The sequence below is a fragment of the Numenius arquata genome, chromosome 9, assembly GCF_964106895.1.
Source record: "Numenius arquata chromosome 9, bNumArq3.hap1.1, whole genome shotgun sequence".
Taxonomy (NCBI): Eukaryota; Metazoa; Chordata; class Aves; order Charadriiformes; family Scolopacidae; genus Numenius; species Numenius arquata.
The window spans coordinates 20,217,583-20,239,522 of record NC_133584.1 but is presented as its reverse complement, the minus strand read 5'-3'; the positions used below and the strand labels follow the sequence as shown (position 1 = coordinate 20,239,522).

Below are 21,940 nucleotides of genomic sequence, written 5' to 3'. Positions count from 1 at the left end.
TTAATGAGTCCTTGTTTTGTGTGGTTTTTTTTTCCATGTTATGCAATTGTTGGGGATGTTCATAGCTGATCCTGCCTTGGTTCGCTTACAAAAAAAGAGAGCATAATTAAAAAAAAGAGAAAAGGATATTCATTCCAGTGTGATGGAGGAGAGAGGTTGCCCTGATACTCTGTTATTTCTAAGGTTAGAAAATAGGGTGATAACTTAGATGAGCAGGGTAGGCGTCCTTATGCTATACTTAAATAAATTACAGTGCTGGATTTTGAATGAAGGAGTCATTTTGCCAAGTAGTATAGATAGAAAAACTAGATAAAGTAGCTCTTTAGGAGAACTCTGAATTTGGAATACTTTCTGTTTCCTTTGCCATGTCTTTCTTTTGTAATGTTGTATTCCCCGCTGTCCTGAGAATTTCAGAGCAGCCAAAAGCTTATAAAGTGGTTTGCAGTAAAACATCCTGCTAGTCTTTCTGTAACTTAAGCTTTTGTGTGACTCCCGTGGGTCACCCCCAACTTTTTGAGTGCAAAGAAAGTGTGCTGTCTGCCCATAAATATGTGGGGGAATGAGGCTGAAGCAGTAGCAGCTGAAACCTGCTTCCATGGTAGCCTTCATAAAGTGCTTAGTTCAGGAACTGTTTTGGCCAGCTTTGATGTTGCAGAGAACAGGGCTGTGCATCCTAAGTAAGTGCTTTCCAGGTGACATTTCTTTTGGCAACTTGGCATTTATAGTGCCATGCTTATGTCCATAGGAAACATTTGTTTAAGTGCTGTTTTTACTGATTGACTGTGTGCACAGCATTCCTAGGGTCTTAAAATCACAGTTTGGTTTAGATTGAACCTTTTTGAAATCTGGAGTTAAATAAGCCAAGTAATTTTTTAGTGTTAAGTTCTGAAAAATACTAGGAGAAAGGCACTTTCTGTGCATTGCAATACAATTGGGGTATATGTTCAAATACAACTAATCTGAAAGTATTTCTATTAAAACAGCTTTGGAGTCAAGGGTAATCATCTCTAAACCTGTGTGTTTAGCATCCAGCGTGACCTGGACAGTCTGGAGAGCTGGGCAGAGAAGAACCTAATGAGGTTCAACAAGGGCAAGTGTAGGGTCCTGCACCTGGGGAGGAAGAGTGCCAGACACCAATATAGGTCAGGGGTGGACCTGCTGGAAAGCACTTCTGAGGAGAAGGATCTGGGGGTCCTGGTAGATAGTAAATTATCCATGAGCCAGCATTGTGCCCTTGTCGTCAAGAGCGCCAATGGAATCCTGGGCTGCATAGGGAAGAGTGTGGCCAGTAGGTCGAGGGAGGTCATTCTCCTCCTCTACTCTGCACTGGTGAGGCCACAACTGGAATACTGGATCCAGATCTAGGCTTCCCAGTTCAAGAAAGACAGGGAACTACTGAAAGAGTCCAGCGTAGGGCAATGAAGATGATTGAGGGATTGGAGCATCTCCCCTATGAGGAAAGGCTGAGAGAGCTGGGACTCTTCAGCCTGGAGAAGAGAAGGCTGAGGGGAGACCTTATTAATGCTTACAAGTATCTAAAGGGTGGGTTGAAGGAGGATGGAGCCGGACTCTTTTCAGTGGTTCCCAGTGACAGGATGAGGGGCAATGGGCACAAGCTGGAACACGGGAAGTTCCATTCAAATAGGAGGAAAAACTTCTTTACGGTGAGGGTGCCAGAGCACTGGAACAGGCTGCCCAGGGAGGTCATGGAGTCCCCTTCTCTGGAGATCTTCAAGACCTGCCTGGATGCAGTCCTGGGTAATGTGCTCTAGGCAGTCCTGCTTTAGCAGGGGAGTTGGACTGGATGATCTCTAGAGGTCCCTTCCAACTCTGACAATTCCGTGATTCTGTGATTTCTCAGATACTAATGTAAGCAGTCTGAGACAGAAGACTATGTTTTTGAGAATAGATTTATAACTTGTGGCAGGGGTAAGATTACTAAAATTGTACTTGAAAATTGCACATTCACAGAACTTTGAGCAAATTTCATTTCTCAGTTTCTATTTGTGCTCAGGAAAAGCTCCACCAGTTATTTTGTGTATTTATATAGTTGCTGGAATGAAGTACTGCTTTTGATAAGTCTCGCTTAGTCCTTGTGGAGAGGTTCGCTTTGTGAGGTATCAAACGCCCACTGAGTCTTGTGCAAGTGTTGGCTTGAGGCAATGCTTCCTGGGTCTGTGATTTTTATAAATTGCATTCCTGATGCTTTTCTGCTGTGTGGCTTGAGGGGGATCTCATTATTTTGAGAGCGGATGTTATAAAACACAGTCTGAAGCATGCATGTGGACTTGGGAGCAGTAGTCTTTCCCTGAAAAGGTAGTGGTTCCTGCTGAGGGACTTGTGACTCCCATCACTGGCCAGCGGAGAGGGATTGCTCCTGTTCTGGAGATGCAGTCCCCATGATAGAACGTGTGTGTGTGTGGGGAAAGCAGATGTTCCTGTGGGAACTTGTTCATGACATTTTTCTGGTAGTAAATCCCCGTAGATGACTAGAGCCTATGGTGTTGTTAAAAAATGCGAAACCAAACACACCAAAACCCAAGCAACTGGAACCTGAGAATGTGTTTATCCTTCAAAAGAGAAAATATATTGAAAATGTCAACATCTCGGCCTTTCGAATTAAGTGGTGAAATGTCCCATTTTATCACTTGGATAGCTTTGATCATGCTGCGGATGTCCTTGTTCCTTTGAAATGTGTTGTAAAATTCCTCTTGAAAGTATTGTTCATCTGACTGACGTTTTTCTTGTGAGGAACTTCTCTAAAGACTTGGAATAAATCCTTTACTTTTTCTTCTGAAGCCTATACCATCAGTTTGTTCTCTCAGATTTGCTCTGTTGCTTGAGTGTGTTCATCTACTTCTTGCTCTTTAAAGAGAGGTTCTGGCTTAAATTTATCCCTAACAAAAGCCCATCAAATAAAGAAGAAATGTTACAGAAAGAAGGCAAAGACAGTATAAAAACATGGTCTTATCAGATTTTGAAGCTGGCCACCTGGTATTTTTAAAAAAATGAATATAGGATAATGGGTAATAACTTTTACTGCCACACTACGTGAACACTTAATTCATCTAAAAGTAAATGAGAACATTTCTATGAATGTATAGCTTCTGCTAGAGGAAAAAACCAGAAGCACCTTTTCTGCTAAAAACCTGTGGTATTGTTATGTTAGATTTTTGTTCTGATCTGACAAATACATGACTAGAACACAGCACACAACCAGATTGAATGCACGGCAGCAGAACATCTATTTCTGTTTTGACGTTTTAAGAAACAAACCGGACCTGTTCACTCCTTAGCATTGCAGATTTCCCGGAAATTAGAGGACTGGTCTAAGGCTGTATTTTGAAGTAGAAAATAGCACATCAAACCATTCTGGTCATTCCTTTCAGTTCAAATGGAAAGCAGAGTCTGCCTCCCAGTGGAAGTGCTTAGGAGGATTGTCTTAATTGGAAAATGATTGTAGGAATTTGGAGAGTGATAAACTGGCAGCAATAACTGGGCTGTTACTCCACTTCTCTTGCACCCAAAAGTTGTGGGTAATGGTGAGGCTTCTGGTTTAATTTTATGCAGATTTTTTAAATCTGTGTGTGCAGTGGTATTGATGTTCTTCTTTAAGTGCTCTTCCCTGTTTATTTTGTATTTGTGGTTTACAACTCTAACAGTGTACTTGAGAAATTGGTGTTTTCATCTCTCTTTGACAGCTAATTTGCAAATACCAAAGTTACTCTGGGGTCTTCTCTAGCAGAATTTCTTTGTTTCTCTGGCACAAACATGAAAACATTTAATTTAGTTTGGCATTAAAAACATCTCTTAAATGCTCTAATAACTGCTTATGAGAATGAAGGGAAGCAATGTGCAATGTATTGACAATATCTCTTAAATCAAAGTTCCTGAAAGGAGTAAGACACTTGTTTGCCATGAAGCAGTATTATGTAGTAGGAAGAAAAGGAGACAAAAGATGTAGCAGCAGCCCTGGATTGTGCTCGTGGCGTAGCCATTACTTTGTTGAATGACTTTGAATAAATGTTTTTATCACATTGTTTTATTCTCTGTATTAGTAGTAACAATGATGTTAACTTCTTGGGAAGCGCTTTCAGGTTTGCTGGCAACAATTGTTACCTTAGAGCTGTGTCTTATCACTCATTAATAGAAGAGGTATTCATCAATCCATTAATTATTTAATATGTCTTCTATAAGTTAAAAAATTAACTTATTTAAGGAAAATAAGTTTTAAAATGTTTTGAATAGGAAAAGTTCTAAGATGCAGAATTGCAACAGGCTTTGCGTTTTCAGCTGTTTCTAGTATCTTGGAAGGGTATTTGTGTTTTAGGTAATGGTAACTTTAGGAGTGCCTGTTTAAGCATTGCTCCTGAATTAGTGCTGAACCCATTTTGATTTAGTCTTACTTTTCACCTGTAACAAAGGTTTAAACTTCAGTTTGTAGCCCATGCAGTCAGACTGTGCATTGAAAGTCCCATAGTTTTTTCGGAAAAATAAAGCTGTTTGTCTACTTTGTGATTGTCACTTTCGCTTTCAGGTTCTCATAAATATTACTGTCTTTGTTCCGTTAGAAAGCAGAGGACGGATTTACCATCCTGAGCCTCTCACTCTCCTGCAACAAGCAGTGATATTTCATACAAGCGGGGCATGGAAGTATTAGAAGAGGTTGATGACAAATGGACGTTTATACCACATGCTTACCATTACCTTTTAAGAGGTATCTGGATATACTAAGGATCCATTTAAGAGAAAGCGCAGGCCTTTGCCCTCAAGAGATGTCAGCTGCTTCTGTCTAATTGAGTTCTGTGCTACCACGTTTGTCTCCCTGTTGTTTGCCACCACTAGGTGTGATTTATTTTTTTTTTCCCCTTTGGTGTAAGTGGGCCCACTAAATTGAAAAGAAAATGATAGTGTTTTGCAAATTTTTCTAGCTAATAAAACCATTTACTTTGTTTCAGGATTTAATTAATATAGTAGAAAGTGTCTCCTTAGGGTAAAGGACTTCTTTCGTTCGTGTAATTCCTACTGCTATAGTATCTTGGTGTCTAACAAGTACATAATAATATATTTATCCTAATAACATGTCTTCTGGCTGCCTCCTAAGGAAATAGGAGTATCATTTTAGAAATGTAGCATTGAGATGTGAAGGGTATAAATTAAACCCCTTTGTATTTCTAGGAATGCCTTCATCCAAAGTTTAAAGCTATTTAGGTTGTAGCCCTTGAAATCACCAAGGGTGAGCTCCAAAAAAAGCAAGTAGTGAGATCATTAGTAGTGAGAGCAGAAGGTTAATCCTCCAGACACAGCTCTTCTGATCCCGCAGTGTACTGGTGACGACCAAGTCACAAGGCTTTTCGCGTATTGGTCTATTCTGATCTTGGTTCTCCTACAGAGGAGCAGAGGTTTGATGCACAGTGTGGCTGCTAGGCTCCTTCCCTCTCCTCCTCCAGCTGTGTGTTCCTCTCTGCGGTGGCATTAACGCCTGTCTGCTCATGGTTACCCAGTTTGAGGAAGCGGAAGAATAACTTCTTTTGTAGTGCTAATTTTCTGTTGATTTAGGTGCCTGCAATGACCCTCCCTGGGCTCCAGTAAGAACCTAAGTTGATACAAAGGAAAATCCACCCTGCTGTGCTGAGAAGGAGAGGGTTTAAACTGGATCAGCAAGCTAATCTGACTCATTCCTAGCCACACAAGCGGTCGTGTGTTGATACAATGGAGGGAAAGAGCTGGATTATGTTTTGGAGATGAACAGTCTGTTTTTGTTAGCAGCCCAGCGTTAAATCTGCTTGAGGTAAACTGAAACCATACCCTCAGGACATGCACTTCATGAGCAACCTTGGCTGCCCAGCGATCTTTTAAACACTTGGAAACAGGTTTGTTCCAGGTCGTGATGTGTCTTTCCTGATGGCTGGCATGTGCCCTTGTGTACTTTTTAGAAACACACTTGTGCACAGAAGTGCCTGAGTTGCCATCAGGACTGGAGTTCAGTTGTGGGTTTGCTGATGCTGAAGCCTCCTGGGGAATGCTGAGGTGGCTCCAGCAATCTGCCTGTGGTCCCCAGCAGAGCAACTGGAGGCATCTAAAGAGCCTCAGTATTCACCCAGGGCTGTGTGAGAGGTGGGTCACAGCTGGAGCTCCAGGGCGATCTGAACAAGTTAGCTCAAAATTACTCTAGGTGTGTTTGAGAGAGTAGTTATTCTCCCCATGTCCAGAAAATCTGCATGCTTTTGAGAGAAAAGCTGTAATCGGTAGTAATTTTGGTCTCCTGCTATACCTCTTCCTGTGCAAGCTAATAGCAGTTCATGACATATGTAGTGTGAGGGTTAAGTCCAGGGAGAGACAGCTTCTTTCTTGTTCAGGAATTGGAGTGAGAAATCAAGGACTGGAGATGATGTGGGAATTAATTTTATTCTGGGTCTGCCTGCTTGAAAAAGCTTCATGAAAACTGCTGGCTGAGCGCAGGTCAGACCGTTGCAGCCGTGCAGTCCTGTTATCCTAGATCTTTCTTTAGCAAAGGCTGTTTAATAACTGTAGCAAGCCCTGCATGGTCAGGTAGAGCTGTTGAGGAAGGTACTGCTGCTGGGCTTGTTTCCAGTGGGTGATGGTACCCCATGGGCTAGTGCACCGAGTGTTGTCCTTTTGGACAGAGCTGCGGACCTGTTCCCAACTTGGCTCAATAGAAGCAGTCCCATTTTGGAACAGGGTTTCACGTCTGCCTGGTGAAGGGTTTTGTGGGTGTTTGAGGAATGTGGAATGGCTCCCTTGCCCTAGAAGTGATGCTGAGACCCAGGCAGCAGCCTAGAGAAGGGTGACATGGAGGAGTAGGGAGGCTGGAAAATAAGCAAGCAGGGGACAAGGACAGCATTTGTGCTTGTGTGGAAACCACTGGGCCTGGGTGAGAGGGGACCACCAGGATGGTTTGGAGGAAGCTGGGCCCTGGGGAGAGGCACAGGTCCCACCAGCAGTCCTGGGGCAGCGGCTCTCTGGGTTGTGGGAGGTGGCGGGGAAGAGAGGAGGCTTTTGCTGCGGAAAGTAGCCGGGAGGGTGAGCTGGGGAGCTGAGGTGAGTCCTTGTGCTCACTCTGCTGTCATTTCAATTTTGGGAAAACGTGCTGAGCATCAACTCTTCTCTAGGGACTTGAGGCATCCATTTCCACCATTCTCAGGGCTTGTTGGGATTTCCATCCTCTCCGTTTCAAGAAACGTGTGAAACCACTTCTGCTGTAGCTGTGATGAACATTTGTTTTCAAATATAACTATGTTTTAAATCCATATTGCAAACCAGATCTTCCACTTAGATGGCTGTACATCTCGAATTCTTTCTTCAGCACTGTTCGTTATCTCAGGCTCTACCTCGCTTCGTCGTCAAGGGAGTTCCCTTGTGAAGCATAGGCTGTTGCCTCTATGTACTTTTGGTTTTCTTTTCTATTTTTATATAGATGAGTACATGAATATTTATAAATGAATACTAGTAATTTGGTTTTTTGAGATCTCTTCTTTTTGTAGAAGAAAAGCTTACTTGCTGAACGCTAGCAAAGAAATTTTTTCACTGGCAGCTCTAACAACAAATTCCAGATGTGGTAAAAAACCAGCCTCCTTAGGTTGATAATGTTGCTTTTTAAGTCCAGATGTAAACTAGTAGAGGCCAATTTATGATACAGTTAAAATTCTATGTTATGGGCTTTCTTATACTGTCTTGAGGTATTGGATTGTTACTTTTTGTAATGAATTTATCAGACAATACATGAAGGTACTTAGTTTGTCCAATAAAACCTAACCCAGTAAATAAACTTTTTATCCTTTCTATGAATGTTAACAAATCAGTTTCTTTTTGCAAGATTCGCTTATAAGAGAAATATAATGTGTGTTCCTGCAACTACAAATTGTTGACAGAAGTGCTTTTTAGTAAGGATATTTTGGAATCTCTGGGTTTGAGTTTGGTTTTGGTTAATTAGTACGTGTGAAATCATGGAAGTCAAGAAATGGGGCAGTGAGCACCCTGGGTACTTAACTCAAGTGGCAAATAGTCAATCCACTGAAACTGTTTTCTGGAAAAGATTATCTGTGTAACAACTGAATAGCTGTGTAAATAATAATGCTTGCAGACAGCTAATGGGTACGAAATGTTTACATTTGCTACATATTTTAATTGTCATTTGCTGGCAGAGGATTTTAAGTAAGACTTCTTTCTGCAGAGAGCAATAAATAAAAGCTTGATGTATTGCAGAGCAAAGTCAATAAATGCAATGATTACTGTTTTATGTAGTCTTTTTATAAAGTGTCCAGGAATATTTATTACTCAGGCTGAAATGTATTCTCTGCATAGATAGATATACAAAGGTAGGTACATTCTTCCACCCCAAATGGTATAACCAGTGTTACAGTAAAGACACTGGGGAGTTAGAGTTTGTCAGGGAGACTAGTAGTGTGAGCTGCTGAATTTAACTAATGCTCTTCCAGCCACCTTGATTATACTGGACTTGAGCACGAACCATGACTATGTTGTGTGTTACAGTCGGCTTTATTTTAACTTAGCTACAGTGGGCCTAGTCTCTCTGAGGTGATACAGGGCAGTATTAGATTAGCAAAATGTTTTATTTATTAATAATAAAATAAAAGTGAAGGAATGGAGCATGTGTTTTATAATTGCCGTATTTAATGGGGACTTTCCATTTTTAGATTTCAGGCAGTTGACTGTGACAGCTCCTGTTGAGCAAAACTGAGACGGGAACATCTTGTATTGGCTGTTGTACCTGTACCTTCCACGATGAGAAGTTGCATAAGGTTTCTTTTTCTTGTTAATTCATGCTTTTTTTTTTTTTTTGTAGCATAATTATTATAAGCAGGTCAATTAGTAAACACATTCCTTTAAGGATTCTTTTTTTTTTCTCGTTGAACAAAAGTCGTCTTCTAAAACTAAAGGGTATAACAGTATTAATGTAAGTAGTATATCAGGCCAAATCACTGATTATGTATTAAGCAGGATCAGTCCTGGAAACTGCTGGTTTACTTCTCCAGACTCGTGAATGAGTGTGCTGGTTGCTTCTTCTCTTTGCTGTCGAAAAAACCTTTTTACTTGTGGTCTTACTCTTTCCTATTTGGTGACTGCTTCATGAAACAGAATTATATGTAACTGAAGAGCTATTGTGTGTGTGCAGAAACATTCACTTCCACAGTTTTTCTGTAAGTTGTATTCTTGCATAAATTAGCAGTTCTTCCCTCCAGGATTTATTCTGCCAATACTTCCTGCACCACTAGTCAGGGTCTGAACGCTGATTCCTCAAAAACCCCATCGAGATTATGTGAAACCAGAATGGATGCATATTCTATAAGAACCTGAGTGTTTACACCTAATCTGCAGACCAAACTGCAAAGTTAAAATATCTTCAGGTGTCGTTTATTTTTATTTGTCAGTGATTAAACAAGAGTTACCTAAGAACAAAATCCCAGTATTATAAAGGCAGTAGACTTTCTTGCAGTGTCATAATCTAACTAATATTTATGAAAACTGCTTAGGATCCTGTTGTCTTCTGCTTTCCATTCTCTGTCCCAAAATGTTGGGTTTACTTACCCTCTTATGGTCAAATGCAGTCATGTACTTCCACAAAGTATGAGGTGACCACAAATTCTATTTCAATGAAATTTTAAAGCCCCAGTGTAGTATTTCACTGAGTCTTTCAGAAGTTTTTACTTTTTTTGGTACTTTTTAAAAGGCAGACTATTAAAACAGGAAACAGTCCATCCTTTTCAAGCCTTTCAAATTTGATACAACCTTGAAAATTTCCCTAAAACTTTTCATTTTCAGAGTAGCTCTGCAAAATTATTATTAATTATGTATTTTCATTTTGAATTTTTAAAATACCATACATAAAAGTTTTAAAATAGCAATCGTTACAGAGAAAAATACACTTGCAGACATTTTATCTTAATTAAAACTGGGGGGGGAAGGGGGAGATTTGGAGGTTAAAAGACCTTTCATTTAAACACCTCTCTTCCCCCACCAAAAACAACAACAACAAAAAAACAACCCCCAAAACAACAAACCCAACACGAAATATACTGTCATGTTCAGATGTGTTGAGTTTCGCTTGCAGTAAAAGGTAATTGTGTTACTGCTAGCACTCCAGACTCAACTTAGGGGTAAATTTTGCTCCTACAGTGTCATCAAAATAATTTTTTTTGTTGTTGTTGAACGCTTAGTGATCCATTTAGCTGACACTGATGTTCTTCTGCTGGGAATGGCACTGATACATCTGTTGAATGTGAAGGCATTTTAAACTGCATCTCTTTTCTCTTTTGCTTACCTGTAATTTTTCTCTTTAGCAACATAGCAAAAAAAAAAATAATGAAATGAGTTAAAGATGCATCTTATGTTCTTCCGTTATACAAGGAAAGAGATGGAGCCTTTGCATTGCCACCAAGGAACTTCCTGTGTTGAGGCTCAGCTCTCTTTAGAACTGTCACCCTACAAAGACAATGGAACTTATGCTTCTAATGAGAATATGAGAATATATTTTTATTGCTTGTTCAAAAATAGACCGCACTTTTCCAACTCCCAATTGCAATGGTACAATTAGTTGCAGGCATAAATGCTTTGTAAATATCAGAGTCTGAAATCAGTTGCCAAGTTGTTAAGACACTGGCATAGGAGCACTGTCTTTTGCTGAAGTTTGCTATCTCCTAATTAGAAGATTTTAAAGAAAGAAAAATGGAGTCTTATTTGGCCTTTGAGGCAAAAAACTGTGTTTGCAAAAGATACTTTATCCTTAAAAGAAATAACAGTTTAAGTGAAAAAATATTTTTGTTAGCGTTAATTTTTAAAAGAAACTGTTTGAAATAGATGAATTGTAATAGTCTCACTTTACTGAAGCTGAAATAATTAGCAATTTACTCAGGGTAACAGATGTGCATCAGAGCACAGTTCTAGAGCTGGACACTTACTTTTCTGAATCAGGGTGGCATTCCAGAATATTTCCCCTTAATCTGTCCTGTTGGAGAGTTCCTTAGAGCCTTTCTTGCAGTGCAGCCTTTGTGAAATGGTGGGCACAGCGCAATTCACGATTTGCAATTCAAAGCAAACATTTCCGGGTTTGGGGTTTATGTGCAAGTCTTTAGGTAAACCAGAAGAGAGAGCTTGATGTGAGACCTTGCTGTGGTTGTTTTAGAGATGGTGGAAAAGGTTGCTCTCTCCTTCTGAGGTAGGAATGAAGCTGTTGGGATAACTGCAAAATCAAATGGGAAGCTGCTGTTCTAGGAGGGCTCAGTGCCTCTCTAATCAAGGAAAGTTGTGAATATTTTTCGACAGGCTCAATTGTTTGTCACGCAAGGAACTTCTTTGGAGAACAATTTTCCAAAAGGTATTAAATCAGTTGCTTTCATTTTTGCTTGCAAGAGTGTTTGGTTAAATTCTGTTTCTACTATTGTCCTGGTTTCAGGTGGGAAAGATTTTCTTTCTAGTGGTTGCTGTGTTTTCAGATTTGATATGACAGGAGTGTCAGTAATGCTTATTGTTTCAGTTGTTGCGAGGTGATGTTTAGACTTTTCAAGGACTCTCTTCAGCTTCCCATAGAAGCTGAGAAGGAGCATAGACAGAACAACAATGGGCAATGGAATATTCTGTACCATAGATGACGTGCTCGGTATGTAAGAGGAGCTTGGCTGGCCGGGGTGCGGAATCTGCAGTCTCTGCTTGGGAAGTACCAATTCACTGGGTGGTGAGAGTGACTTGTCATTTATTATTACTGTTATTTTCATTTTTTGTTATTGTTCTCTTAAGCTGTCTTTCCTTCAACCCACAAGTGTTTTGTTTTTTTTCTTTCCCTCTTCCCAGGGAAGAACTGCGCAGGCGGCTGTGTGGTCCTGGCTGCTGGCTGGAGTTAAACCATGACAATTGTGTAGGCATAGAGAGGTTCTCCAGCTTTATAAGGAGAAAAAAATATGTGTCACCTCTTGAATTGGGCCAGACAAAATTATAGTACAACGTATAACTTTTTGAAAAATGGGTAGAATTCTGTTGTGTGAACTCTGGATTCAGGTTTAAAACATCATGTTCTGTGCTGCTATCAACAATGGCATATTTTTTCTGGACTGCAGTAGCTTATTGGCTGGCACATGATTATTTCCATTAAGTATCCTTCAGTGACAGCCTAAGAACATAAGTCTCTTCAAACGATTACTGAATTTGCCCTTTAGCCTATTTAAGTTTTTTTTTATTATTATTTGTCATCGCTTTTTGCCTTTGATCTGAAAATTAAATATATACACTTCCATTTTTTTTAATTTAGATTTTAAATCCCTTTCCCCCTCTGCTGCTTCGTCCAGTAAGTCCCTACTGTGCAGAGCTCCTGTGCTTTATTTGAGTGTGTGTCTCTGGGTGCTTTGCGGAATAGACCTTGACATTGCTGGGTTCCTTCGAACTGCCTGTAATGATGCAGGGTTAATGATGAGGTTACAGTGGCTTGTTAGGAAAGAAGTTGATGGTGAAATATTTTTGCTTGGAGTTTTAAGAAACTGTATGGTTTAGAGAAAGATGGAATTAGTCTCATCCTACAAATGAAGGATATTGGATTGATCTGTTACAAAAAGGATCTACAAATTGAAAATTCATGAAGCAAGGTTTTCTTTCCATAATTATTGAATGATCTTATATGATCTAAACATTACTTTTTCAACTAAAATTTCTTTTTGTTAGGGTTTTCAAAGAGTCAATGCATGTAAGACATCAGCAAAGAATAATATGGTATTGGCACTGTATCTTACAAATGAAAATTTACTTAATTTAGAAAGAATTATCAAAGTTGTGCATCTTACGTACACATCATTATTAGTTGTTTGGTTTGTGGTATTGCTTTTAATACAGTTGTATCAATACATTTAAAAAGTTAACTGAGTGAAGTATATTTATAATTCATTTTGCTTTTATGTGCAAAGCATGGATTTTTATAACTGGTAGCTCATTCACCATTGCAGAAATGTGTCTTCTGCCATTATGAAAAGTGGTCATGTTTTCTATAATGATTTTAATTCTTTTGTTGATTTTATTTTTTTAAATCTTTTAGATACATGGCATAATATCTTGCCTCCACAGGAGAATACATTAGAAAGTTGCATCATTATGTTATTTAGATATGATAGATGATGCTTTAAAAAAAGTGAATATCCTGGCATCAATAGGGACCATGGAAAGAGTTATGTATGTCTTCATAGTGCTGTTGCTAGGATTTGGGGGATATTTCTAAGCCATTTTCCAGTGTTTAGCAAATATTACTTAACTTATTGTCATGTTTATTTATATAACGAGTGTGCCCATTGCATACCAGTACTGAGGCTGAAATCATAGGACTGATGTCAAGTCCCTAGGAATAAAAGAGCCAGCAAAGTTCTGTTGCATACAGGACCTTCAGGTGACAGTTGCCTTTACTTATGCAGGTGTCCTGGGGTGTGTGATGGTTGTAAAACATTTCAGCATACTCAGTGGTCAGGGTTCCCATGTACAGAGCGGTGGCATTACTTGTGTTCTCAGGGCGTGTATGGAGGTTAATGATATGCACTCTCAAAGGTCCTGAGGATTGCTAGTGAAGATACACATGTAGCTATTCTGATGTGGTGGGAGAGAATCTTTTAAATTGTATAATCACGTAACATTGTCAGATGACGACATGTGAATGGTATGCATTTTGTTTAAAAATGGTCCTGAAATTCTTTAGGTTCTGTGTTTGCGTTCTGTAGTGTCCAGAGAAATAAAAATATTATGTACTCAGTCTGTTAAATGGGAAGGGGTTTTCCTCATGTATGTATTTTGCTTCGTTTGTGTTAGAGGTTAAGACTTCTAGCCTAATTTCTGCATAAAAAGACTTACTTCCATATAGATTGTAATAACATGTTTGAAAATAAACCCTCTGCCAACAACTATAGAGTTTACCACTAACATTTTCTTTTCTCTTTTCAGATCTTTCTGGATCCCTGTCTAATTGATCCATCCGAACTCTCCCTTGTAACCTTCACACGCAGCCAAAATGAAGTTGAAGCATAACATCAACCCTGTTCTTCTACAGTTTATAAACTTTATAATCTTGGTGTACTCCTTTGTAACGTACATTCCGTGGTACATATTTTCAGGATCAAGGCAGGCTATAGCAAAAGCCAAGCAGGTTAAAGCTAGACCTGTGAATAACAAGCCTGGGGGCGCGTACAGATCTGTTAACAGTCTACATTGCTTAGCTTCGGTTTTATATCCTGGGTGTGATACACTCGACAAAGTTTTTAAATATGCTAAAACTAAATTTAAGGACAAAAAACTCTTGGGAACACGTGAAATCCTAAAAGAGGAAGACGAAATCCAGCCATCAGGAAAAGTTTTTAAAAAGGTAGGTCTTTTTGCAGTCTGTCTTCAGGATTTTTTTTTTTTCAAAGTGTGTTTACTTTCTTTTGCAGCATTTCTAGTCCAGTAAAGCAAATTGGGGAAAAAAGAACTTTCACTACTTAGATTAAGTAGTCATGGAAAGAGTTAAATTAAGTAATTCCTCATCTTTCATTACTTGGCATTTAAAACAAATCTAGACCTTCTTTTTGCATTCTTGAGTAGATATCCTTTTGCATGGTTTCAGCCAAAGAAAAAATACAAATATGTTTTAGGTATTTGTTTTTAATATTTAGCTAATGATGTAACTGACTTTAAAGATTTCCTTTTAGATGAATTAAAAAGTTTCCCTTTGTTATTTTCAACTATGATCAGATTAATATAGAGAAATTACTAGATGCCTATACTCGCATGTGCCTTTCCACTGAACTTAACTATGAATTAAGGATTTACTGGTTTGCCCTGTGAATTCAGGGCTTAAATGAAATTTTTGTTTGAAAAAAGGATTGCAGAGATTTTAATAGGAAGACGGTTGGTTGGTTGCTTTTGTCTTTCAGTCTCCTTTAGGGTGAACTCTTTCTCTGCTAATTTGTCATCAGTGTGGGGAGAGATGTAATTTCAATATAAAAGTCCATTGTTTCAAGGGACTGACTTTTTATAGTCTTATAAGTTCAGAACTGTGTTGTCAGTTCCAACTTTGTATTTATTCAGCGACGTTTAAAAATGCAATTTTGCCTGAAGAAGCAAGTCAATATACTTTTAACAGGATACATGTATTTGTGTGGATATGTGTAAAAGTTCTGCACTTCTGTATTAGAAGCTGTTAACTGCATGCTATAAAGACAATTTTTAGTTAAGATTAGTTTTCCTGCAGAAGAAAAAAATATCTCTTTATATAATAAAGTATTCCTTAAATACTGCTAATTTTAATTCTGATAACAGGAGTAAAATGTTTAAAGCAGAATTTGGTTAATATCACAATACATGGCAAAGTTTAGTTCTGTTAAAATCTTTATAGAAGCTTTAATTATTTGTGAAACTTCTTCCCAGCTATGGAGTTCACTTTTCCAGTATGAAGGAAATGCTGGGAGAAATGAGTACATATAATCCTCCTTGATGCAAGTTTTGCTGCCTCATTGCCCTATAAAGAAACAGAAGGTTCATGTTGTATGGAGTGGATTTCTGAGCATAAATCAGAATTTTGACTGCCCGTGATCTGTGCTCTGTTTTTCAAACATAATTGGTAATGTAAGGCTTAAGAACTTAGGAGTTTTAGCCTTTTCCGTTATGTAAGCACAGTGTTCTGAATATTGGAAAGCTGAAGAATGTTGGTGTTGACCTACTTAAATTACTTAGAAACAAGTATTTAGACTTGGAAATTACCTAAGTTAGGTAATTTTTGTCTAAGCTTGACACAACAGTTCATTATGGTCCGTTGCCATACTTGCCCTCAAATTATTTTGTTCCAAGTTGTGGCATTATCCCATAAGTCTACTTTTAATTTTTTTTTCCCATTAAGGAATACAGTGTTTCTTACTACCCCATAACAAATATTAGCAAGTGAGGAAAATTGCAAAATTTGGCAAGATACCTTGTTGATTCTAAATGTCAGGGTTCTTTTCCTTTGTTTTTTTTTTGTCTTTCATAACATGCATCACTTTTTGCTGGGTTCCTTTCAGTAAAGGCAACTTGTTGCGGTTTATTTGGTGCGGCTTTTTGAAAAGGTGAACAACAGTTTCAAGTCTTAGATATAATGCATGTAATTTCTATACCTTACAGGAGTTGCCTATTTTTTTCCCTTTCAGAAATTGAACACAGTAGTGGGAATGATTGATGCATTTTTCTGAGGTCATCTGCAAGTCAGGGCAGATCTGAATGTAAATCATGGATCTCTGTACTGAATTCCATTACCTGTTAGAAGATGCAAATTGCACCCTCTGTGCAAATTGCAGTGGGCTAGATTAGTCTAATTAGTCATTAATTAATGGGGTAGATATATATCTCAAGTAAAATATTAAAGTTCTGATTCTTAGGAGAACTAAGTGTGCTTACACTTCTAGCTAAAATTATTTAAAGCTAGATACTTAACATCTTTAAGATCAGATACAGCATTAATTTATTGAGAGCAATGATATCCCAGATAATCTCTGATTTCTCAAATTTTTAGGATATGTTGTTCAAAAGACTTACTTATTCCTGTGTAGTTGCCAAAGTAGCAGAAATTCACAGATAATAATGAAATACAAATAATTGCTTCTGCTCACTTTGTTGCATGTATAATATTTCATATACAGTTAGTTTAATACATGGATAATAATAATTTCATCAAATATGTATTTAAGTCAGGATAAAATAATGTTGAACATACTTCAGAGATTAAGATGTAATTAATTGAAAAAATTGATTTAGGCAGAGCTTTAAATTCTATGATGCCCAAAAGATGAACTTTATTCTGCTGGTTGAGTGTTTTATATCGTCTTAGTTATAGGTTGTATTGTCATGTGCTTGCTATTATATACGTTGGTGTGTGGATTTTGCTCTCTTTGTTTGTGTGTTCTTTTGGTTTTGTTTATTTTTTGAGAGGGGGTGTGTGTGTGTGTGTTCTGTTTTGAAAAGGGTTTGCAACTGAGAACAGAATTAGTGGAAACATAATAAAGACAGAGTGGAGAAAAGTAAACCCGATTTTGGTAGGGGAAAGTGGTGCATCTAAAGCCTGTGAGACTTATGTGAACCAGTGAGCACATGGGCAAGCGCTTGGGAATTCAGAATGTAATTCGTTATAGTTGATACTGAAAGTGAAGTTGCAGGAGGGTCCTTGCCAAGCCAAGTCATTGAGCAGTAAGAGGAGCTTATGATGTTGAAAAAACCAGGGTGCTATTGTAGATAGCATTTTTGGCTGGGGGTTTTCAGAAGGGTTCAGTTGCAATCCGTGCTTTCATATGAAAAAGGCTGAAAATGGTCACTTCAAATAACCTCCTTTGTATTATTTTTAATGTATCTTCTACAAGGAAGCATGTTTAACTCGGGATCATTGTTTTTCAAATTGTGGTTAAGGTTCTTCAAGCCTTATAAGCTACTTTTAAGAAGACTTTGAAAGGTAACTGAGGTCAGGTAGCTTAATGACTCTACATGTGCCTGCAGCTTTTAAAAAAACATTTTATGACACCTTCACACTAAAAATTTGGATATGGCTGTCCTAAAATCCAGATTAAAGAAATGTTCACTGTCCAGCAAATGTTTAGTCTTCATGCTTCCCTGGATCTCCAAATATTAACACAGTACTGATATTTAATAATATTTTCCAATGCATTAAATGGGTAACTCAAATATTTTTTAATAACTTGCACTTTAAGTATGTTTAAAAGCTGGTGCACTAGAGGGCAGCATTTTTCTATTTAATGTAGTATTTTGAAGCAGACATTCAGAGGTGCTCTCTCTTCTGATTTAGTGTTTGGTTTTACGTGTCTGTTTAATCAGTTCTCAATGATTGTGACTTCTTGGGCCCTCCTCTTGCAAACTCTTGGACAGTTACTTTCTTTACATGCATTAGGTGGTTATCTCACAGAAATAAGTTCTGAAAGCTGAAAAATTAAATGCATATAAAAGTTTAAAAGATTATGGCACTTAACATCAGTCTTAACAGCTGTTTACTGGAGAAACTGTACATTGGAAAAGATTAGGGAAAGCTACTGAGGCAAGGGCCAAACAGGAGATGGATTTGGAGATGTACTCAAACATAAGGAAGGATGAGAGAAACCATAACCCACTATGTCCTGCAAAAGAAGCATATAAGTAAATGCAGAAGAAAGGGACATACGGATGGAGGCAGTATATTAATGTGTGATAGAGAGGGAATAAACGCTGGGCATGGGGAGGAAGGGAACATGGGAATTTAAATACATGGAAGGCAGTAGGAAAAGTAAAACTCAAAATAGCTGCATTGAAAAATGTCTTCTCATCTGTTTTCAGACATCAGTGTTCTTCAGAAATATTTTTCTATATATAGAAAAATAACTAGCTAACAGTGCTATACTTCCTTTCTGTGGATTTTCTAACCTTTTAGGAAAGGAAAGCACCAATAAGGCCTTCTTTCACTACTTTATATCAAACTTATTTAAGCAGTGAGGATAAACTATTTAAGAGAATAAAAGGAATAAAATCAGAATTGCAAGTGTTACTCAAGATCAATTTTTGACCTTTTAATGATTTATGTAATGAATGGTGTAAATTGCCAAAACCTGTTCATTTATGGATTGGCAAACATACCAGAAACAGTAACAAGAATCTGCTTGTATTTCTTGGCCTAATTATTTGAGAGCAGTATCCTGGAGGCCACGCTGTAGGTAAGAGTATAATGGTGGAAAGGGTGTTGCCTGAATCATTTCTGTAAATTGTTTTCAACTGATGAGCTTGTCAGGAATTTCCAAGTCTGCTGAAAATACTGTGGTTGGGGGGGGGGGGGAAATGTCCCAAATTGGTATTTAAATTCCAAATTACTGAAATTTGGATGGACAGGAAGAGACGCAGTATTTTATTTGGAAGCAGTAAACGTTTTCCACACCAGAAATATCTTGGTGTGTTGAAACCAAAAGGAGCTTGTGGGCCCTTCTCCTTGGGGGGCTGTAGCTGTGAGCGCTGGTAGCAGTGAGCCCCCTGCCCCCACAGTGCTTACAGCAGTGAAATTCAATGGCATCATTCTTCTCCAGTAAGGTTTCTGGCTGTGAAACAGCGTATTTGCCAGTGAAGCTGAATTTCTGTAAATAAAACAGGAAAACTTGAGCAGATATTTGTGTGTGAAATGTTTATTTTGTGGTAAAATTGCTAAGTGTTGTTATTGCTGGCAAGTATTTTTTTGGGGGTTTGATAAATTGTATTTACCCATGAAGACATTTATGAAATTTCCAAGCAGCTGTGTGTGTACCTGTCCTGAGCTAAAAAGTTTTGTCCTGCAAAACAAGTAGGTTAATGAGCAATATGCAGTCAGGCTATTCCGAGTACAACTCGGTTACCTAGTAGTAAACTTCTGCAGTTTGGGAAAGTGTTTTGATAAATCTATTAAATTTTGTTTTTCTATTAGAATCTGAGAGAGATTTTAAAATAAATTTTATTAAGGAAGTGGATGTGGAAATACAGACTCGTTAGAAATGTTGTTACGTGCCAAAAAGTTGTTAGATTTTACAGCCCACAAGTCTGAAATGTAGTTAAGGTTGATAAACGAAATCTGGAGAACAGAATGGAGGGAAGTTTGCTTTTCTAGCTTTTTTTTTTTTAATCATTTGCTTGTATTTATTGCTAATGCTGTGTAGCCAAAGGAAATGTTTGAAATAATGGACTAATAAAAACTCATTTTCAAAACTGTCAAGGTATAATCAGGCAGGTGAGGTATAATAATTTGAGTCTGGATTTTCAGTGCAAAACATCATCTTTGAACTATATCTATATATGAAAATTTCTAGGATGTCGTCAAAGAAGTAACCGTTACAGTGAGAAAATAGTGCTGTAAGGTGCAAGTCCACACATAGAAATCTATGACAGGTAGTGAACTGTAAATTCAAGTCCAATTTCACTGTACACCAGCTTTCCCATATAGAAGAACAGTGAGATTGCTTAACTTTTTCCACATGACTTTTCAGTACTGAGATTTGCCAGTAATTTCCAGTCCAGTTTTCTGTCCCACTTTTATTTAGCAGGAAAAAAAGGACAAAAAGATTACTCTTCTTCCCCCTGACATTTGTTTCGGAACAAATGAAGGGAAAGGGATTTCACAATTTCTGACTTGGGACCCATTGATATACTGCTTTCTGGATTCCAGTTTCCCTGGTTTCTTGGGTTTTTATAAGAACAGACACCTAAGTATCCTATTTGTATATGTGAATTGTAGCCCAGATATCCAAGAAAGCAAATATAGAGCATGTATTGCACTAGCTAGTGCTTGTCACCCTTTATTTAAAATGAAACAAACCTTTGTAAAAAAATCTAAAGGCATATTTGTCAGATAACCATGGCCTTTTAGAGGGCTTCTGATGCTACGAAGTGTGGTGGGAATCATGTGCTTTCCCTACTGTGAAAACAGAAACTGGGGTGATAATAAGCATGGAGATATTGCAGTATTTGTGTTGGAACTTCCACAGACCCAGTAGTTTTTGGCAAGAATATTATTCATTATCTTGAATAAACTGCTTTTAGAATTTAAGAAACTTTCACTTCAAACATCTGTGGTTTCTTCACGTGAATAAAGATGTAGTAGAACATGTGTTAAGGATTTTCATTTTCTAAATTGAATTTGTTATTCTTATTAGGTCATCCTTGGCAAGTACACCTGGCTTTCATATGAAGATGTATACATTAAAGCTGTTAATTTTGGAAAAGGCTTAGCAGTATTGGGTCAGCAACCAAAGACGAACATTGCTATCTTTTGTGAGACGAGGGCTGAGTGGATGATTGCAGCACAGGCCTGCTTCATGTGCAACTACCAGCGTAAGTCCGCGTCTTTCCTCAAGTACTTAAGTCTTTTGATCTTACAGCACAATCTGAAAACAAACCTTTCTTTTACTTTACACACTTTATATAAAGTTTATATGGAGAGTTTAAAACTACATATAAAAATACACTGCATAAGGTAGAGACTGCACTTTGCAGTGTTTTACCTCACTGAGTGGAGAAACGTGTATCTGTTTGCAGCTGGAGTATGTAAGCATATCTTGCTCAATGAATTTGTGAGAGGTTTATTTTCTTTTAATCTCAAATCAGTACAGATTCCCAAGTTTCTAAAAACAAACAAACAAATATCACACATCAATTCATTGACTCAGTTTCAGGAGCTGACGTCAAACATTCATCTGTGCCTGTAAGTTCTGTTTTAACTGCATGTTTTGTCAACTCTTCAATTTTGATTTTGGTTAGAGTTTATTGTATTGTTATCTCTAAAAAGTGAAAAGGAATGAGTAAGTCCTGAGCTTATTTTGGACTGCTCTTTTGAATTAAAAAGTTGCTTAGTAACTCCTTTACCAAACTGTAAGTCATTCCTTAACTCAACCCTTAGGCTGAGCCTGATTTTTTTTATTTTTTTTTTTTTATTATTTTATATTTTCCTTCTCTCAGCCTCTTGCCTTTCTCATAGCCCATTGCATGTCATTTAATACATCCTAATTTACCCTGAATGCTGATTTGAGACTATGCTCAAGGACAAGCTTGAGCTCTAGTGACCATGTTAGAAACCTTAAGACTGTTTAGTTTTGGTTGAGCTATTTAAAGTCATTCTCACTCTGATTCATAGTATCTGGTTTAATCATATACTGGTTGGATCCCTAACTCTGGTAATGTGCTGAGACTGGGTTCTATGACCGGGACGATACTCTGCGTTTTCTCATGGAGTTGACCATAAGAGAAGTGTCTTTAGGTATCTTCTATCTGATGACAGTCCCATTCTGTAACTTCCAGTTACACTTTAGTCTTCTGCTTTTTTATTGTGGAGAGCAGTAACAGTGTTGGGGCATAGTGGAGTCTGCTCAGGGAGGAGGAGGTGCTGTCTTGGCAGGATGTGCGCTGGGTTGTGGCGCCTTTGAGGAGCAGCAGAACAGGT

At 38.0% G+C, this 21,940-nt stretch overlaps 1 protein-coding gene across 1 annotated transcript in view; it reads left to right on the top strand.

Annotated features, from left to right (window-relative positions):
• Positions 1 to 13,978: 13,978 nt before the first annotated feature.
• The window catches only part of ACSL3 (acyl-CoA synthetase long chain family member 3), a 30,988-nt gene continuing 23,026 nt past the window's right edge, over positions 13,979 to 21,940 (top strand). The window contains exons 1-2 of the mRNA XM_074153379.1: positions 13,979 to 14,365; positions 20,658 to 20,835. Of these exons, the coding sequence (XP_074009480.1) occupies positions 14,015 to 14,365; positions 20,658 to 20,835 (529 nt within the window). The 5' untranslated portion in view covers positions 13,979 to 14,014. The remainder of the gene's footprint in view (positions 14,366 to 20,657; positions 20,836 to 21,940) is intronic.